This window comes from Theobroma cacao, chromosome 1 (genome assembly GCF_000208745.1).
Source record: "Theobroma cacao cultivar B97-61/B2 chromosome 1, Criollo_cocoa_genome_V2, whole genome shotgun sequence".
Lineage (NCBI taxonomy): Eukaryota > Viridiplantae > Streptophyta > Magnoliopsida > Malvales > Malvaceae > Theobroma > Theobroma cacao.
Genome location: NC_030850.1, coordinates 2,400,759 through 2,417,175, shown reverse-complemented (window position 1 = coordinate 2,417,175; position 16,417 = coordinate 2,400,759). Strand labels below are relative to the sequence as shown.

The window sequence follows — 16,417 nt, the reverse complement described above, 5'->3', positions numbered from 1 at the left end:
GATAATCACCCAACATTCAAAAAAAAATGTGGGCTAGCAGAAAAGGACAGTTCAAAGAAAACCAGGAAAAAATAATAATCACTATTTTTGCTCCCACAGTCTCACCTTGGTGGGTTGGTCAATGGTTCCAGTCTTTCTTTTTGCTTTGTTGTTTTTACCCTGTAAAAGTACTATCGATTTAAAGGCTTGGGGCACTAACTTTTGCACTATTCTCTCTCTCTTTCTCTCTCTCTCAGTGAATCAATGAATCACACTCAGAAAAAGATGAAAAGTTAAACTATGCACACACCCGATTGATGGAATTGAATGTAAAAAAAGAAAGAAATGGGCTTTGTTTTGAGACATTTTCAGGCAGATTTATTGTTGGAAAAAACTCATTTGTCATCTTGAAAGATTGGTGTTGTGGGGAAAATATATGGTCCCATTACAATGAAGAAATGAATTATAGAAGAATTTATACTCCAACCATTTGCTTAATGTTGGAGGCCTTCTCTTGTGACATCTGATATAGATTACTAACCATCATCATAACCTTGCAATCAAAGGTCACTAAATACATCATTGGAAAGTGACACCCAGGCTCTCTTCCCAAGGACGAAAGCTTTATCCGAAGGCACGAATCTGAGGCTCAGCTAAGACTGAAACCCGCCTGAACGGCTCCTTCCTATCCAAATTCAGCCACAGAGTTCTTCGGAGGGTAGGGGCCATGTACAAGTTGAATATGAAAACTTAATAGGTATTGAAATCTGTATTTAAAGCTGCGTTTGTCTTCATGTATAGCTCATCCAAATTCTCCATCTCACTTTGGATTTCTTGGACGATACTGAGGAATAAGACACCTCTAATAAAGCAGAATATTGGATGGAATGTAGTGAAATTGACAAAACGCCATATATATCCTCCCATTCCCCCTTTCTTCTTTTTTTTTTCCTTTCATTTCTTGTGTTTTGCCTTCTTGAAGGGGAAAAGCATACAAGTTGCCTATTCGATCATGAAAATGACCACTGTCATCTTTCGGTGCTCTAACTTTCAACCAATATCGATGGGTTTTCATAGTTTTTCTTTTAACCTGTTTAAGCATCCGGAGTAGCATTTTCAGTGAGAAGGTTTTTTCTAGCGGTAGCATGCCTGTAAGGTTAATTAGTAGGACAAAAATCTCTTTGATCCGTCCAGTGTTACAGGTCAAAATATTCAAATATAATCAACAACGACAAGCAAGCTAGCAAGCAGCGCCACCGAAAACAAAAGAACATGGCAGGCATTGGAATATCTACAACCGGGAAACATAAGCCACATACTCAGGAAGGGATTGAAAGCTTGATTTGAAGAAGAATAAGACTTGTTGAGAGAAGTCCGACCGATCAGCTAAATCGAGGAGGAAGATCTAGATCCTTTAAAACATGGGCCATTCATTACTAGGGTTCTTACAGGACTTAAAAAGTTTGAGATAGGACTTCCACTAGCTGGGTCCCATAGTTAATGATTGAACGTGAGTATCTTCCCTTTCACTTCTGCAACAACCAGAGCAATAGACAGTCTAGCTGGCGTCCTTATCTAAAAAAGAAGCTCTAGCTAGCTACAAAAAAAATGCTTGTATAGGGTGGGGATTCTTGCATATATTAGAGGAATCCTAGTCTCAAAATGAGTCGTGAATGTGTGTCAATTTCGTCCATAGAAAAAAGGGTTGGTGGGGTTGTCGGCAGGGCAAAGACGAGTAAGCCAGAGCTTGGAGATTTGGGAGAAAAATATCTTGTATATAAAAAGTTCATTCTGGAACACTTTTCAGCTTTCGAACTTTGCCCACAATCATAAGAGGGAATCAAGAACAATATCAATAGCTACTTGACTCGTTTGATTGTATTCATTTCTCATCATATTTTCAGTGTGGGGAGAAAATCCTTCAAAAAGACGTGGCTGAAGCTAGTTAATTAGTGTTATACTTCTTCATTAACATTCCGAGAATAAAATAGAAAAGATGAAGAAAGAAATGGTCGCATTATACCTAAAACATCACCTCCCTAAGCATTCTAATTAACAGACTGTGAAGGCAAAACAGTTCTCATTTCTTATCCTTATCTTGTTCTTGTCCTCACTTTTGCATCTTAGTTGAGGCCTAAATTCAGCAGTTAAGACAGAACTTTCGGACCGGCAGGTGGCTCTCCCTTTGCCTTATTTAGAAAGCTTTAAAGCTAAAGAGATGGTGGAAAACAAAAGAACACCCTTGAAACAACATAAAAGATGTTATCCAACTTACCGTGTCTTATCGTTCCTCATCTGTTGCATGACTGGTAACCCACGCAACTCGAGTAATTCATTCTTTTTACTTTTGTTTGGTACTAATGGTTGAAATTCCTCCTTGGTTTTTCTAATTACTTTAAGCTGTGTGGTTTGGGTACATTGCTATAGGTGGCTTTAGAAGGATAGCCCACATTTCATGATATACATGAATAATTGGAATTGTATATGTCATCAAAGGCAAATTTTCGATTTAGGTTTTAGTAAGAATTATAATTGATCAAGCACTTAGTGATTGGGTATTTTCACATTATAGAATCTATGTAGAATTCATGTACAAGATGGTGAAATTACGCAACAGTTGAATAGCATTAATGGGTTGGACTAGAATTTTTTCAATACGAAAGGAACTTGGATGGATGTGTCGTCTTTTAATTTTGTGAAGCTAACCGCGGAAGTTGACCTGGAAATATATGCTTGTGCACTTGGCAGTTAGCCCAGGAAGAGCAACTTGGCATTAGGTGCTGAACTTTCCATGTGTCCGAAAGTCCTGGAAAAGCCTAGTAGGTCCGTCTAAGCATTTTCACTTTTTTTTTTTCACAAAATATTCTCAAAGGATGAAAGCAGAGCAAAACTAACTGATGCCATATTCCTTCTTCAGGACCAATTGGCAAGAATTTACTGGCCAGGAAACCAGGAGGGTTGTGCACATGTGATGTCCCCATACCAATCATCCCGAACAATTTGCCAAGGCAATGTAAATCGTATGGGATATGGTATCTCTCATATCAGGACCAAGAAGAAAAAAAGGGGCCCTACACAGTACAAAAAAACAATCTCAGATATGAAGGAAACTAGTTCTTTTGCTATAGTGTTTTTCATATAAACGGTGTAAAGTACAGATAAATGTAGTTGCCTCGTGTGAAGGCCAGGAGACCGGGAACAAACCTACCTTCTTGGGAAAACAGTTGAGTTTGCCATCAATTTTTTTTTTTTAAATTTTGGGGACAAATTCCTAGAAAGGGAAGGAAAATCTAGGCCCTGTTTGAAATTTCCTTTGAACCTGTTGGAATTTGGAAGACCCTAAAACTTTGTCTCTACTTGATAAAAAAGGGTAAAGGCTAAACTGTTCAATATTGAACATGGATTTTAATCCTGAACAGCGTGGTGTGGATGGGACTATGTATATATATAGTTGGCATTTGCTACCCTGCCCTGTTAGCCTGTTACAATTAGGTAAAGCTCCAACTAGCTAACCCCAACACTCTGTAGGCATATGGACCAATGACCATTGATGTTAATAAAACAAGGATTCTTCCTCAAAAAGCTTGAAAAATGACATTTTACCAACCAAGCAAAGTTTTCAGAAAAGAGTCTGTGATTCAGTATTAATCACTAGAATTCAGAGATTCATCATTCCATATATGATGATGGAGTGAGAGAAGAAATAAAATGGTGGGGTTATATAAAAGGGAGGCAAGACTCTAATGTAAGAGAGGTTTAAGGCAAAGTGCCTCTCACTTAGGAGGCAATGACTTAGACAGCAGCTTGTAACCACAGTCCCAACTGCTCTCTCATTTTCCTTTGAACTATAAGGTCTCTTATATCTTTTGGACAAGGAAATTGAAAGCTTCAAGTATCAAACACTATAAAACTATTGCTGTTGCTGCTTCTGCTGCTGTTGCTGTTCTTATCTGGTTTTTAACTCTTTGTACCCCACAAGATTTGCTAAAGATGCGCAGCATGGCAAGCTCCAGCTCCACAAAAGGCATCGCCGCCATTGTAGGCGTCGGCCCTAAGCTTGGACGATCTATTGCCTTCAAGTTTGCTCATGAAGGATACACCGTCGCCATCCTCGCCCGGGACTTAGGTGCCCTCTTTCTTTTGCTTCAAAAATGTTTCTCTTTTTGCTTTTTCCCTTTTATCCATTATCACTCTTTCTAGTGCTAATCAGTGGATTACATGTTTTCCAGGAAGATTGTCAAGATTCGCAGATGAGATAGCCAGAGAAGAGAAAGCGCAAGTCTTTGCAATCAGAATAGACTGCTCGGATTCTAGAAGTGTTAAGGAAGCATTTGAAGGGGTTCTCTCACTAGGATTTGTAGAAGTTCTGGTTTACAATGCAAATCAGCGAGTTTCTTGGCACCCCACAAACTTCACTGACATTAAAATCGATTCCTTTGAGAAATCTCTTGCTGTGTCATCGCTTGGTGCTTTCCTTTGCGCTCAACAGGTACCCCTTCTAGTTTCCCTATAGTTCTCCAAACAGAAATATCCAAATCCATATCTGAAGCCTATCTTTTGCTTTTGTCTGGTTAGATTTCGGCTTTTGTTTCATTGGTTTCATTATCAAATTTTTGAAGGAATTTTACTTTTGTTGTAACATTCTAATTGATGAAAGGTACTCCCCGGGATGGTAGAAAGAGGAAAGGGAACGATTCTCTTCACTGGCTGCTCAGCTTCACTCAACGGCATTGCTGGTTTCTCTGAACTATGTAATTTTCACCCCCAGTTAAACATATCAGAAAACTAATCCAACCCAATTTAAAAAACAAAAAAATGAGAATAATTTAGCAGTTTCTTGTAAATGAAACAGGCTGTGGAAAGTTTGCCCTGAGAGCATTATCACAATGCCTGGCAAGAGAGTTCCAGCCTCTTGGTGTCCATGTTGCCCATATTATCATTGACGGAGTTATCGGTCCACCCAGGTATAAAACTATTCTTGATGAATCCTATCCCATATTCATGGAGGCAAAAACTCCAAATTACAGTAAAATCATCGGATATATTCTAGAAATATGATTTTTAAAATAATAGGTGGGAATGTACAACTGAAAAAGTCTTCGCAATCAAGACGCGATGGTTACTGAAAAAAACTGATGAATGATGAGCAATAAATGTGAAACGCAAATGCAGGGGGCCATCGGCATCGCAGCGAGGGTTGGTTGGGGAGCAAAAGCAAAGCGGAGGGGGAGGGGACGGGGCCGCCACGATGATGGACCCAGACGCGTTGGCTCAGACCTACTGGCACCTGCATGTTCAAGACCGGACCGCTTGGACCCAGGAGATTGACCTCCGTCCCTCCATCACCAGATTCTATTAGCCATTCAATTCCATCTCTTTCTCTCCTTACAATATCTTCCCATTTGCTCGACTCCCTCCTCAAATCGTATGCAATATCTACTATCATTATCATCTACTCCAATAGTTTCCATTTCTTGTACACTGCTTGATGCTTTATATTGTTGTTTGGGACATGGCACTTGAATTGGATCTCAAAGTGTCATTGGAACAATCACTTCAAGATATGCTATGTAAAAGATTCACTCAAGGTTTTTTTGTTTTTCTCTCCTTCTCTATAAGGAGTTTGAAAAGTATAAATACATCTTGGTTTATAATTCGAGCTATGTGTAAAATACATCTTGGTGCAATGTCATGTTGTTTAATGTTCATATGTGTTTTTAACTTTTTTGACTAATCATTTTCATATCAAAATTAAATTCTTTTGTGGAATTCAACTAGGGATGTTAACATATAGGATAGCCGTTATTTTTAAGATATGTTAACTCAAATTCTTTTAATTGATAAAGTATTCATATTTTATAAATAACAGATTAAATTTTTAAATTGTTATTTGCATTTGTATTCGAATAACCTAAAACACTATCCGTTAAATATCACTTAACAAAAAAAAACTATCCGTTAAATATCTATAATACTCGTTAAATATCTAATTAAAATAAATTTAAAATTAATATTTATGTATATTATTAATAAAAATTAAATTAATAAATTAAAGTTAATTCATTAAAAACTAAATTAAAATTTAAAATCTTATTTAGAACAATTAATAAATTTTAATAAGAATTACATTAATCATAAAGAATTTATAAACCAAAAAAATATATAATAAAAATTTAATATTAAAAATTGTTATCTATAATCTAGTTCGGGTACCTTAAGAGTTGAGACCACTATCCAAACATGTAGCAAGTATTAATTTTACTACTTGAATCTTGTTCAAACCCGATAATAAGGTACATTAATTTTAGTAATTGCAAGTCATATAAAATATCCGGTTACAAAATAACCATTGACATACTTAAATTCAACTAATTAAATAAAAATAATTAATCTTAACTTTTAAAATAATATATAGTTTAATATTCATCTAAATATTCAAATATTATAATCAAATATATATATAAATCAATAACGTGTTTTCAGGCTCTCCATAAATTAAGAAAAATATTTCCATGGACTATAATTTTTTGTTCTAAATGATTAGACATGAAAAGATAAAAAATGTCATCCCGTACTTATTTATAGTAACCAAATGGTACAAAGGTATATAGAAATATTTCACGTGAAAAAATGATTTCAATCGAGTTATGATTAATTATTTTTTTCATCACAAACCGTTGGAGAAAGAGGAAAATATCTTTGTCGGTTTTTAGGTGATAGTGTTATAATATTTGAGTGGGGGCCGGGTCCGCGAAAGAAAGTTGAGGCGTTTGATGGGGGACATCGGTTGCATGGATAAAATTAGGACTTCGTGTTTTAATTTAGGACACACAGCCTCCCCCCACCCAAAGTAAAAAAAATTGGCTCAAACCATCTGTCATTCCCCATTGCTAGCTAAGAAAAGTAATAAAAATAACAAAAGGTATCTTTCAGGAAAATTGGGGAGCAGAGGATTGAAAATCCTTCCTTGAGGAGCCGTCATTCGTGGGGTCCTGCCCTATCATGCCTGGTCCTGAAAGGGGATTTTGATGTACGTTTTAGTCTAATCATAGAAAGATGGTATTTGGGTTTTTAATTAAGGTGCTTAATACGGTTCAAAATCAGTCCATTATTGAGACATGGAAAGATTAGGAAGATGATTAAGGGGGGTGGCCATCACCCATCCGTCGGGCTGTTTAATTTTTGGGTCAAGTGGGACGGATAGGTCGGTTCTTCTAACAAGCAATATGGTCCAAAACGGGACAAATTTTGTGGGCCGTCGCAATAATTGGATTTCTCCTTTTGGTGCTGACGAGGACAGTGATCGCAAGGAAGAGTGCAAAACAGCGAAAGTAAACAGAAAAACAAATGCTTGTAAGAAAAAAAAGAAAAAGGAGAAATCGCTTTCGTGGGAGATTAAATCAAAAGAATAAGAAAAAAATCTAAAAAAGATTAACAGGATCACCACCCATTTCATGTGCATTCCTGTGCTACCCAGTACCATCATTCTCATGAAACATGTAGTGACATAACATTGGTTTCCTCGTCAACAACATTCAAACATGAATCGTGAAAAATGGGAAAACCAACGTCGACCTTGCCTGTGAAAGAAGACCACAAGCACAACCGAGAGGCATGTGAACTCCAGGCTACCAAGTGGCAGAAGAAATGCCAAAGATTACATAGGAACGTTGTTATAGTAAATGATGTCGGAACTGTAGGCTGATAGCATCACTATGCTATTTGGAGGGACAGGTGTTTCAAAGGCTATACTAGCTTTGGCCATTGGCTTTGTCTACTCTAGGGACAGGTATTTCAAAGGCTATCATCACCAGTGGGATATCAATATCGCTAAGGAAGGCAAAGGAGTGGGGAAGATTAGGGGGAATGAATAAAATGAAAGTTATTCTTGCTTCTGATTGTTAGGTTCTATGAGAATGGAATACAGAACTGCTTTCAGATGATGAGAAATATAAATCGTTGATTACCCAATTTATTAAATCGGGATGATGTTGCCCTAATTTGCACGAATAAGAGTATTAACAAATCCTCACATATATATATATATATACACCGACCATTTACCAGAAAACACAATTTGGTAGACAGCTACCATATGATCCAGAAACTCAACGTTGTAAAATATTAACAGAACAATTCAGTACCAAAAGTGCACAAATATGTCATCTGAGGACTTCAAGCAACGAATTGCATGTACAAGCCTAGCACAAAATGTCCCTTTCCTATCAACGTGGATCATTTCCATGCTGAGAAGATAACTAGCAGCTGTCGATCCTGCACCTTGATATCCTAATGAAAACCAAGTGAAAATCATTCTTCCTCCATTTGTATGCCTCCACTCTAGAAGGCTATTGATATAATAACAGACTGTCAACATGCATCAAATCTGGAGACCAGATCATATTCCTTTATTTATGGCAAAAGCCAGGATTTGAGTTGGCATGGTGGGTGTAGCTGTGGTTGTTGAAATTGAACCCCTGGTACTGTGAAGCAGGTACGGTCCACTCATCAACATAAGGTCTAAAAGGCAATGATCTTACCATTGTTGAAGTGGATCCCATGTCATAGCTGGCAAAATGGAGTGGTGCATTCCGGTGTTGAGATTTTGTTTGAGATTTATAAGGATTTAGGACAGGACCAGCATATGAATGACAAGTTGCACCTTTATTTTCGGTGAAATGAACAGGTTTTCGATGACTATAAGAAGAATTAGAGACTCTTAGCGTTGAGTTTTGCTTCTTTTTCACCTGTCCAACCAGAGAAGTTGCTTGATAATTTTTGCTCATATTTGCACGCCTTGGAATAGAGGCTTTTCCTTGTGCATTAACAATCTTTCCCTTCTCTTGTTCAGTTGCTTTTCTCTTTTTTGATGGTTGTGAATGATGCAAATGCTTTTGATGTTTTGTACCTAATTAAAACCAAAGAACAAAAATGTGATGTAAAATTCCAGTGCTCACTAGTCAAGAAAATTGGAATGCACAGAAACATATTTTGCTTCTCCATCTCTCTTCTACATACCAACATCTTTAGTCCACTTCTTCTTTGATTTTTTCATTGCTTTCACCAGTCTTGCTGCTTTGCCCCGTCTGTGCTTCTCAGCAAGTACATTTCTTCTTTCTGCCTCATCACTCCAACGCTGATATAAAAAAGAAAGCATAAATTAATCAAACTTATCAAGGCACTACCTGGAGAAAGCCAATTTCCAGCCAATTACTTACCTGTCTGTAAGCTTTCAATTTGTAAAGGTTACGACCCTTTACAAGCAAAGGAAATAATGAAGGCAATTTCTTGATCCCCTTGCTCCACAATACTTCAACCTTTTGCATAAAAAACATTGAACTGGCAGATAGTGTCATCAAGGGCCTAAACAACTCCTAGATAAAAAAAATTATGGAAAATGGAAGAAAGGAACAAATTGTCATTTATCACCATTTCCCAACTAACCTCAGACAGCTAAAATCAACCCGTTTTAACATATCTTTGTTTTTGAAACTAAAATGTCCACCACTTAGAGGACTTAAAACTTTCTTCCTGAAATAAGATAATGTGTTAGCGTTACCGTAAATGTATGTTGTTGTTTGGCCTTGCCATAGCTTTCCTTAACAACCTTTCCAGCAACAGTTCTCCTCCCCAGAAGCCTCCCATGCCTTGTCACTTTATTGAACCTGTTTAAATCCAAACCTCAATTTACATTGCCCAGAAAAGGAAAATGTAAGACAAGAAATAGAGTATCTGAGATGAAAGTGACAGCAAGATATGAGCTTAGATAAGGGATTACTTCTCATAAACCTTCTGCTCGAACAAAACAACATCTCCTTTACAAACATCACCTGCATTATTAAGTCAATATTTTTTTTCCAATTACTCACCTAAAACGCCAAAACATTAATGGGAATGCAGAAAAAGAGAGAAAGGGGGGGGAGGGGAGGGGGAAGTGTTAAGAAAAGCCAGTTTACCAGTACAGTTGATAAAAAAGGATGACCTGGGATAAAGGGCTTCGGCATTCCCATCTTTTATTCTGAGAAACAAAGAGGAAAAAGAAACTGCTGTTAATTCCCAAAATTAACAGTCACTCATACAGAATTATTGCAATATGAAAGCAGAAATCGGAACGGGAATTATTATATAATGGTAAGAAGGTGAAGAAATTACTTCCAATGCTCGAGAATTCTCTGTTGGCACACTGCCTTAGTGCCCGTAATTCGGAGGCCATGATTCCGCAAATAAGCTTTGCATTGTCTTAAGCTTAAGCTTTCTAATTTACCTCCTTCTATGGAAATGGAATACAAGGATCATAATAATTATAAGAATCTTTTCTACTCAAATGCAATCTCTATTTTCCAAAAAGAAAAAGAAAATCTTAAATTCTAATAGGGGAAACTGACCCTTGAGAAGATCGATGACTCGATTGCAGAGAGTCTCGTCGTTCTCAGTCCGACCATTATCGTCTGATTCGTTCCCTTCCTCTTCCTCTTCTTCTTCTTCTTCTTCTTCAGTTTCATTTCCACTAATGACTTGAAAATTAAATCAAAAAGCAAAAGGCAGAATGGAAGTCATTGAAATTGAAATACGAATTTAAATACCTGGAACTAGAAAAACTATTATTCTCATAATGATCATCATCATAGTCTTCCTCTTCTTCTTCTTCTTCGGTTTCTAGTTCATCTTCTTCCTCAGAAGAAGAAGAGAGGGAAATGAAAGTACGTTTGCCTTTCTTCTTCGAGTCAGCCATGTGACTAATTCCAACAGAAAATTACGACTGTAAGGTGCAAACTCAACTTGGAAATTTTCTTTTATTTCTTTTCCGCAACGAAATTTAAAATTTTGAGAAAATCGAGGCCGACCAATGTACGGTCACATATCGTTCGGGTTCTTAAAGCTTCGAGTACCACTGCTGGCCCGATACTCTTTGAAGATACCCTTTTCGGCCCAATTAAAGCCCACCATCAGATTGTCCACAAGTTCAATTTGCTTGTGGGCTTGACATCTGGCTTTAGTTAATGCGAGTCACTGTTGGAAAAGGATTGACCTTGGAACAAAGATACCGGAGAAGGCAAAAGTGAAAATAAGTAGTTCAATTTGTTGAATCTTGGATCAGCTAAGACAGGGAAGGGTGTAGGGGTACAAGAACTTTTGATTACAAATTATAGAACACAGAAGACGATGATACAACAGCAATCACGGTCTCACGATGCTTGTCGAAATATGTCAGATTATCAAAGTCTCTTGTAACCAGTTGAGAAATATTCTCACCTGAAATTGAACACATGTTTTAAACTACAACTTTACAGTGGGAAACATAAATGCCTAAAGGTTTGTCAATGTTAAGTTGCACTTGCACGAGGTTTCATGGCTTCAATCATGTAATTTTTATAAAGCTTGTGCCTAACAGATGAAGTAGCCAAAACCAAAGCGCTAGGGGGACGTTGCTTGCGGTGGCAAAATTCCCTCTACCTTGTATTATGTTCAGGCTAGCAAAGACCTCACCTCATCCATTTATTAGGCAGACCAGCTCTGGAAAGATGCAAATTCTTGGGAGCTCTAATGAAGTTCTACAAAATCTATGGAGCTTTTGCAAGGGTTCGGCTTGACACACCGTGCAATAATTTGACAAACCCAAGAAAACTCAGCTTTCCATCAGTGTGCCGAATCCAGTCATGAAGGACAGCGTGAACAGGCACGGATGGGCCCAGTCCAAGTTCCTGAAAAGTCATCGTCAAAATGCTAGAGATTAGTCTAGGGTTTCTGTTGCTTCACAGCTTCACATTGAACTTCACTGCTCAAGATAACATAGAAACTTAATTGCATTGTTAAATTTATAGAAATCTAAAAAAGGAAGAAGCTTCCCCCTATAATCAATGACACAATAACTCCACATTTCTGCAACTTACTTTATAGAGACTATACAACTCTCTTAATTACAGCTGACGCTCATGAGCAAGAAAGTAAAAAGGTCTTTTATGATTTTATCTCAGCATTAATTGCATTCTCCCTTCGTCTATAACCTTCCCAATGATAGTGTCATCACATATGTTGCACAAGATTGAGGAGCATAATAAACAGAAAATAAAGACAAAAAGTCATAGAGTTAATCATTTGTCAAACCGGTGAAAATTGAAGTCTAATTCTTATAAAGGACAGAAAAATAAACGTCATAAATACGGCTTTAATTTTTTCATGACTGCCAACCTACCCACGTCATGTTATAAATAGTGTGCAAAATGGTAATAATGAATTAAATAATCATTCAAAGAGGTATACATGCAAAAAGTTGTCCTGGGTCAAGCAAAAGGAGATCAACATACCGAAGGTAGCTCTTCAATGACTATTGCTCTGTTTCCATCCTTCTCAAAAAGTTCATACGCACAACGGGCATGTTGTTCCCACCGATCAAGAGCCTCCAGCTGATGAACACTTAATGCAGCTGCGCAGAATTCATCAAAGTCCATCCGTCTATATTGAAGTGCATTTAGCTACCAAAAAGTGCACAAATATAGAGATTTAGATCACCACTTAATTTTGTATAGATTGCTACAACAGTAAAAACCAGAAGAAGCACCTACTGATGCTAGAAATTCAGGTATGCGAGACTCCTTCATAGCATCTGTTGCATTTTTCATCAAAGCCTGACCAGAGCAAGAGCATTAGATGATTATTCACAAGAAAACGGATGAAAAACTATCAAGATTATGGGGAAAAACCAACCGCTTTAACATTTTCTAAGCTAATAGTGCCATTTTTATTTGGTTCCAATAGTGCAAACTGCTCCTTCAAGTAAAAGAGCTCATCCACGGTCAATGTTTTAGACAGAGCCTGCATAAATATCAGCAAAAGGGGAAATAAGCAAATTCATCCATACAGGAGCTAGAAATCACACGCGCAAAAAGGAAGAAATTTGTATAATAAAACTAGGAAAGCTATTAGGTAACTGGAGGAAGCTTCAAGTAATAAAAACCTCTAACGGTAATAAGATAAGCAATTCGACATCTAATAAGAGCATTTTTTTTTTGAACAAAAAAGTCTAATGGAAGCAGTTTTATCTAAAGTACCCTCTCACTTCATAAAGGAAGCAGGTACAAACTTATTCATGACTAAGTGCTAAAACAAAGTTTGAGTCACCTTTTGCGACCTTCAATAATTATTTAGCTCCGATACAGAAACCACTAGGCAGTTCATACATTCAAGTTCAAATTGAGAGTGGTTTTATGTGTATAATTGGAGTGACCCCCTATAGCACCTTTCTAAAGTCGGCCCCAGATTTATACAAGTTGTTCTGAACTAAAACTTCCCAAACCATGCCTGAGAGAGAAAAACACATCAAAAGAGAGATGTGTTTTCTACACACTAAGAATTACAGACAGAGAATAATGTTGATATTTATCACCATATACGCACCCTTAAAGCAGCTTTCCGAAGAGATGAAGAGCGCAGGTAAGCCTTCATGAGTTTGAATATCAATACATCTAAGGGCACTTTCACGTCACTATAATTTTTTATCCAGGGATGACCTGCAGCAAACAATTGTGACTAACATTTCAAGAACAGAAGAATAATGAGCTTATGGCAGAAAATGAGGCACTCACTCAAGGCTTGGGCTGCAGTCAATCTTTTCCTAGGGTCCTTATTAAGTAAGCGCTTCACAAAATCCCTAGCCTCAGAAGATAGTGATGGCCAAGGTGCTTCATCAAAACTGGGATCGGCTTTTAAAACAGCTCGAAAAATCCCAGACTCTGTTCGGGCCCAAAATGGACGACTACCACACAACAGAATATATGCAATCACACCTATACTCCAGACATCTGCTTCCGTACTGTAAGACCTATGTAGAACTTCTGGTGCTACATAGTATGCACTACCAACAATATCATTAAGCCTTTCATCTGCAAATGGAAAAATACAAAGAAAACATTAACAAATTTATAAAATGACTACCGCAGTATAGCTTATGTAATAGGAAACGGATTATAAACCTGGTTTCACAAAATCTGACAAGCCAAAGTCTATTGCCTTCAATGGTGAATTTTCATCCTTTGACGTAAACAAGAAATTCTGGTACAGAAAATAGCTAAACTTAGAACAATATCAGGTAATAGAATGGAGCACAACCGAGAAAATAAGCAGCAGTTTTCCGCTTAAGTTAGGTGCTTGTTCTTGAATGTTATTGCTTAACCAGAATATTTAGCCCAAATCTATGCTCATGGAAAGCCCTTACATAGAAGTCAGAAATCTTATTTTTGACCCCAAAACCAGTGCAATACAACTTAATAAAAATATCAGAAAACCTGATTAAAACTGGAAATGTATTTCACCTCAGGTTTAAGATCCCGGTGCACAACACCCTGGAGATGGCAAAAGGCAACGACATTAAGTATCTGAATCATCACAGCTTTTGCATCATCCTCAGTGTATTTTCCACCCCTGCATAAATAGAAGCATATGCTTCATAAGTAATAAAATGAAAACTATTCATTCATCCTCAATTTCCTACATTTTGCCACTCAATAAAATACAGAGCTTTGAAGCAGCTATTATTAGAAGAAATACCTTGAAAGTATCCTGTCCAAGAGCTCCCCTCCTTCACATAATCTGAAAGATGCATGGTAACTTATTAGAACCAGTTGCAATAGACCCCATGCAATGGTCATCAAACAGAAACAAACACAAACACAAAATATAATCATACTTTTCATGACACTTACTCCATTACTATGTAGATGTTATCATGGTCCTCATATGCATCATAGAACTGTACGAGATTGTTATGTCCAGACAGTGCTCTTAATATTTTTACCTCCCTTCTAACATCTTCGATTGCAATTGCTGTGGTCATCTATCAACACAAAACAAAATCAACAATGAGAAAAACAAAAAGCAGTTATCATAACATTTCAGTTCAAGGCACAAAACGGCTACTACCCAGAAATAAAGTTGTTCTGCTTTTCTAAGGCATAATTTAAAAACTATAGTCAATACATTTATGGATATAATTAAGTCTTAACAATTATGGAAGACACAGCAATCAGAATTGAACTCGGTGAGTATACATATTTAAATTTGAGCTATGATCAATCTATGCTCCCTTCAGAAACTCAATAACTTCATATTTAAATTTATTATTGCATTTGAGTAAATCTAAGAATCTAATCCACGTTACTTCTCAACGGATCTCATTTCTTCAATGTCAGAAGTTTTCAACCAAATCAATAAACAAAAACAGGAAAAGCTTCAAAAAATGATAATAAAAACAACAAAAAATAAAAAGAGACCTTCGCTTTCGGTATAACTTTAACGGCAACTTGCTGTCCTTTAAGCTCTCCTTTCTTGAACTTCGCCGCACAAGTATAACCGAAATGGCCTCTCCCGACCTCGTCTCCAAGCTCATATTTGCTCCCGAAGTGCTTCGAGAACCCGAAGCTCTTATCCAGTCCAGTACCGCCAGCTCCTGCAGCGGCCGCCGCCTCCGCCTCGCTTCCTTCCGGAATTGCAGCCTCATTCGGTTTCACAGACCCGTGCCGCCGCGCAAGCACCGCCCTAATATGCTTCGCCGGCGACGGCGGAGGGAAGGGCCTCCTGAAAAACCGCTTCGGAGTCGAAGTGGCCGAAGATCTCGCCGGAGACTTCTTGGAGAACAAGTAGCTAGCTGGACTTGGACTATAGAACGGGAAAAACGGAGATTTCTTGCCTTCATTGTTGGAATTTGAGTTTCCCTTCTCTTCATCGTCTTTACCTTGATCTTCCGTAGGGTTCCGGTTTTGGTTACCGTTTACTGCATCTGGCAAGGGCGAAGCTGGAATAGAGTTAGACTTCCGGTGGATATCGTTATTCCGGGGATGAATAGGGGTATTTCTGGAATCAGATTTAGGAGGAAACGAAGGGTTTGGGGAGGGTTTGGAAGTGCAAAGACCCATTGAGGAGTAAAGCCTATCTCTCTCTTTCTCTCTTTTCCCCCCCAACCAGAGTGTAGGATTTTAAATCTCCCCTTAAACCATTTGAAGCTGGATAAAATTGAATTGAAAATCAAAAAGAAAAAAAAAATTAAAGAATTGATATTTTTCTTCTTTAGAAAACAGAAGCTTTTTTTGTCTCTGGTGTTTGAAAGTGTGTATATCGGAGAGATGGGGGATCTACAGATGATGATAAAAAGGAAACGACGATGAGTTCACTTTTTCGTTCATTAAAAAAAAAGAAGAGGAAAGTGTAAACTAATTTTATTTTGTTCTTTTTTTTTATTTAATTGAAAAAGATGGGTTAGCTTTTTGTGGGGCCAACGGGGGGTCCAGTGAATAGAGTTTCCACGTGGCGTGATTCTAGGGCGGTTGTTAATTAATTTGGTTTGGTTCAGTTTTGATGCGCAGTAATTTGGTTACGAAATTTCCTGGTCTTTGTTTCTTTTTTGTTAATTCGGCTTTTGATTGTTTCCATCTTTTGAGTAGAATTG

General features: G+C 37.5%; 3 protein-coding genes across 4 annotated transcripts; 1 reads left to right on the top strand and 2 right to left on the bottom strand.

The window, feature by feature from the left end:
- On the top strand, positions 3,671-5,638 carry LOC18611090 (3-ketodihydrosphingosine reductase). Its single transcript, XM_007047132.2, has 5 exons — positions 3,671-4,105; positions 4,209-4,468; positions 4,637-4,730; positions 4,832-4,943; positions 5,152-5,638. Exons 1-5 carry the CDS (start codon positions 3,970-3,972, stop codon positions 5,336-5,338), a joined length of 789 nt encoding a protein of 262 aa, XP_007047194.1. The 5' UTR covers positions 3,671-3,969; the 3' UTR covers positions 5,339-5,638.
- LOC18611089 (zinc finger CCCH domain-containing protein 62) lies at positions 7,998-10,947 on the bottom strand. 2 transcript variants are annotated; one of them, XM_018127087.1, is made up of 9 exons: positions 10,563-10,947; positions 10,365-10,486; positions 10,132-10,249; positions 9,936-9,997; positions 9,758-9,809; positions 9,539-9,644; positions 9,198-9,353; positions 8,998-9,115; positions 7,998-8,887 (listed from the first exon to the last, which is right to left on the bottom strand). In XM_018127087.1, the coding sequence occupies exons 1-9, from the start codon at positions 10,709-10,711 to the stop codon at positions 8,388-8,390; spliced, it is 1,383 nt and encodes a 460-aa protein (XP_017982576.1). In that variant the 5' UTR covers positions 10,712-10,947; the 3' UTR covers positions 7,998-8,387. The 2 variants fall into 2 exon arrangements, with proteins under 2 accessions (XP_017982576.1, XP_007047193.2); XM_007047131.2 differs by having other exon boundaries at positions 9,198-9,296.
- On the bottom strand, positions 11,096-16,157 carry LOC18611088 (CDPK-related kinase 5). Its single transcript, XM_007047129.2, has 11 exons — positions 15,246-16,157; positions 14,679-14,809; positions 14,524-14,565; positions 14,289-14,397; positions 13,950-14,028; positions 13,563-13,859; positions 13,375-13,487; positions 12,685-12,792; positions 12,543-12,605; positions 12,285-12,452; positions 11,096-11,681 (listed from the first exon to the last, which is right to left on the bottom strand). The coding sequence occupies exons 1-11, from the start codon at positions 15,885-15,887 to the stop codon at positions 11,541-11,543; spliced, it is 1,893 nt and encodes a 630-aa protein (XP_007047191.1). The 5' UTR covers positions 15,888-16,157; the 3' UTR covers positions 11,096-11,540.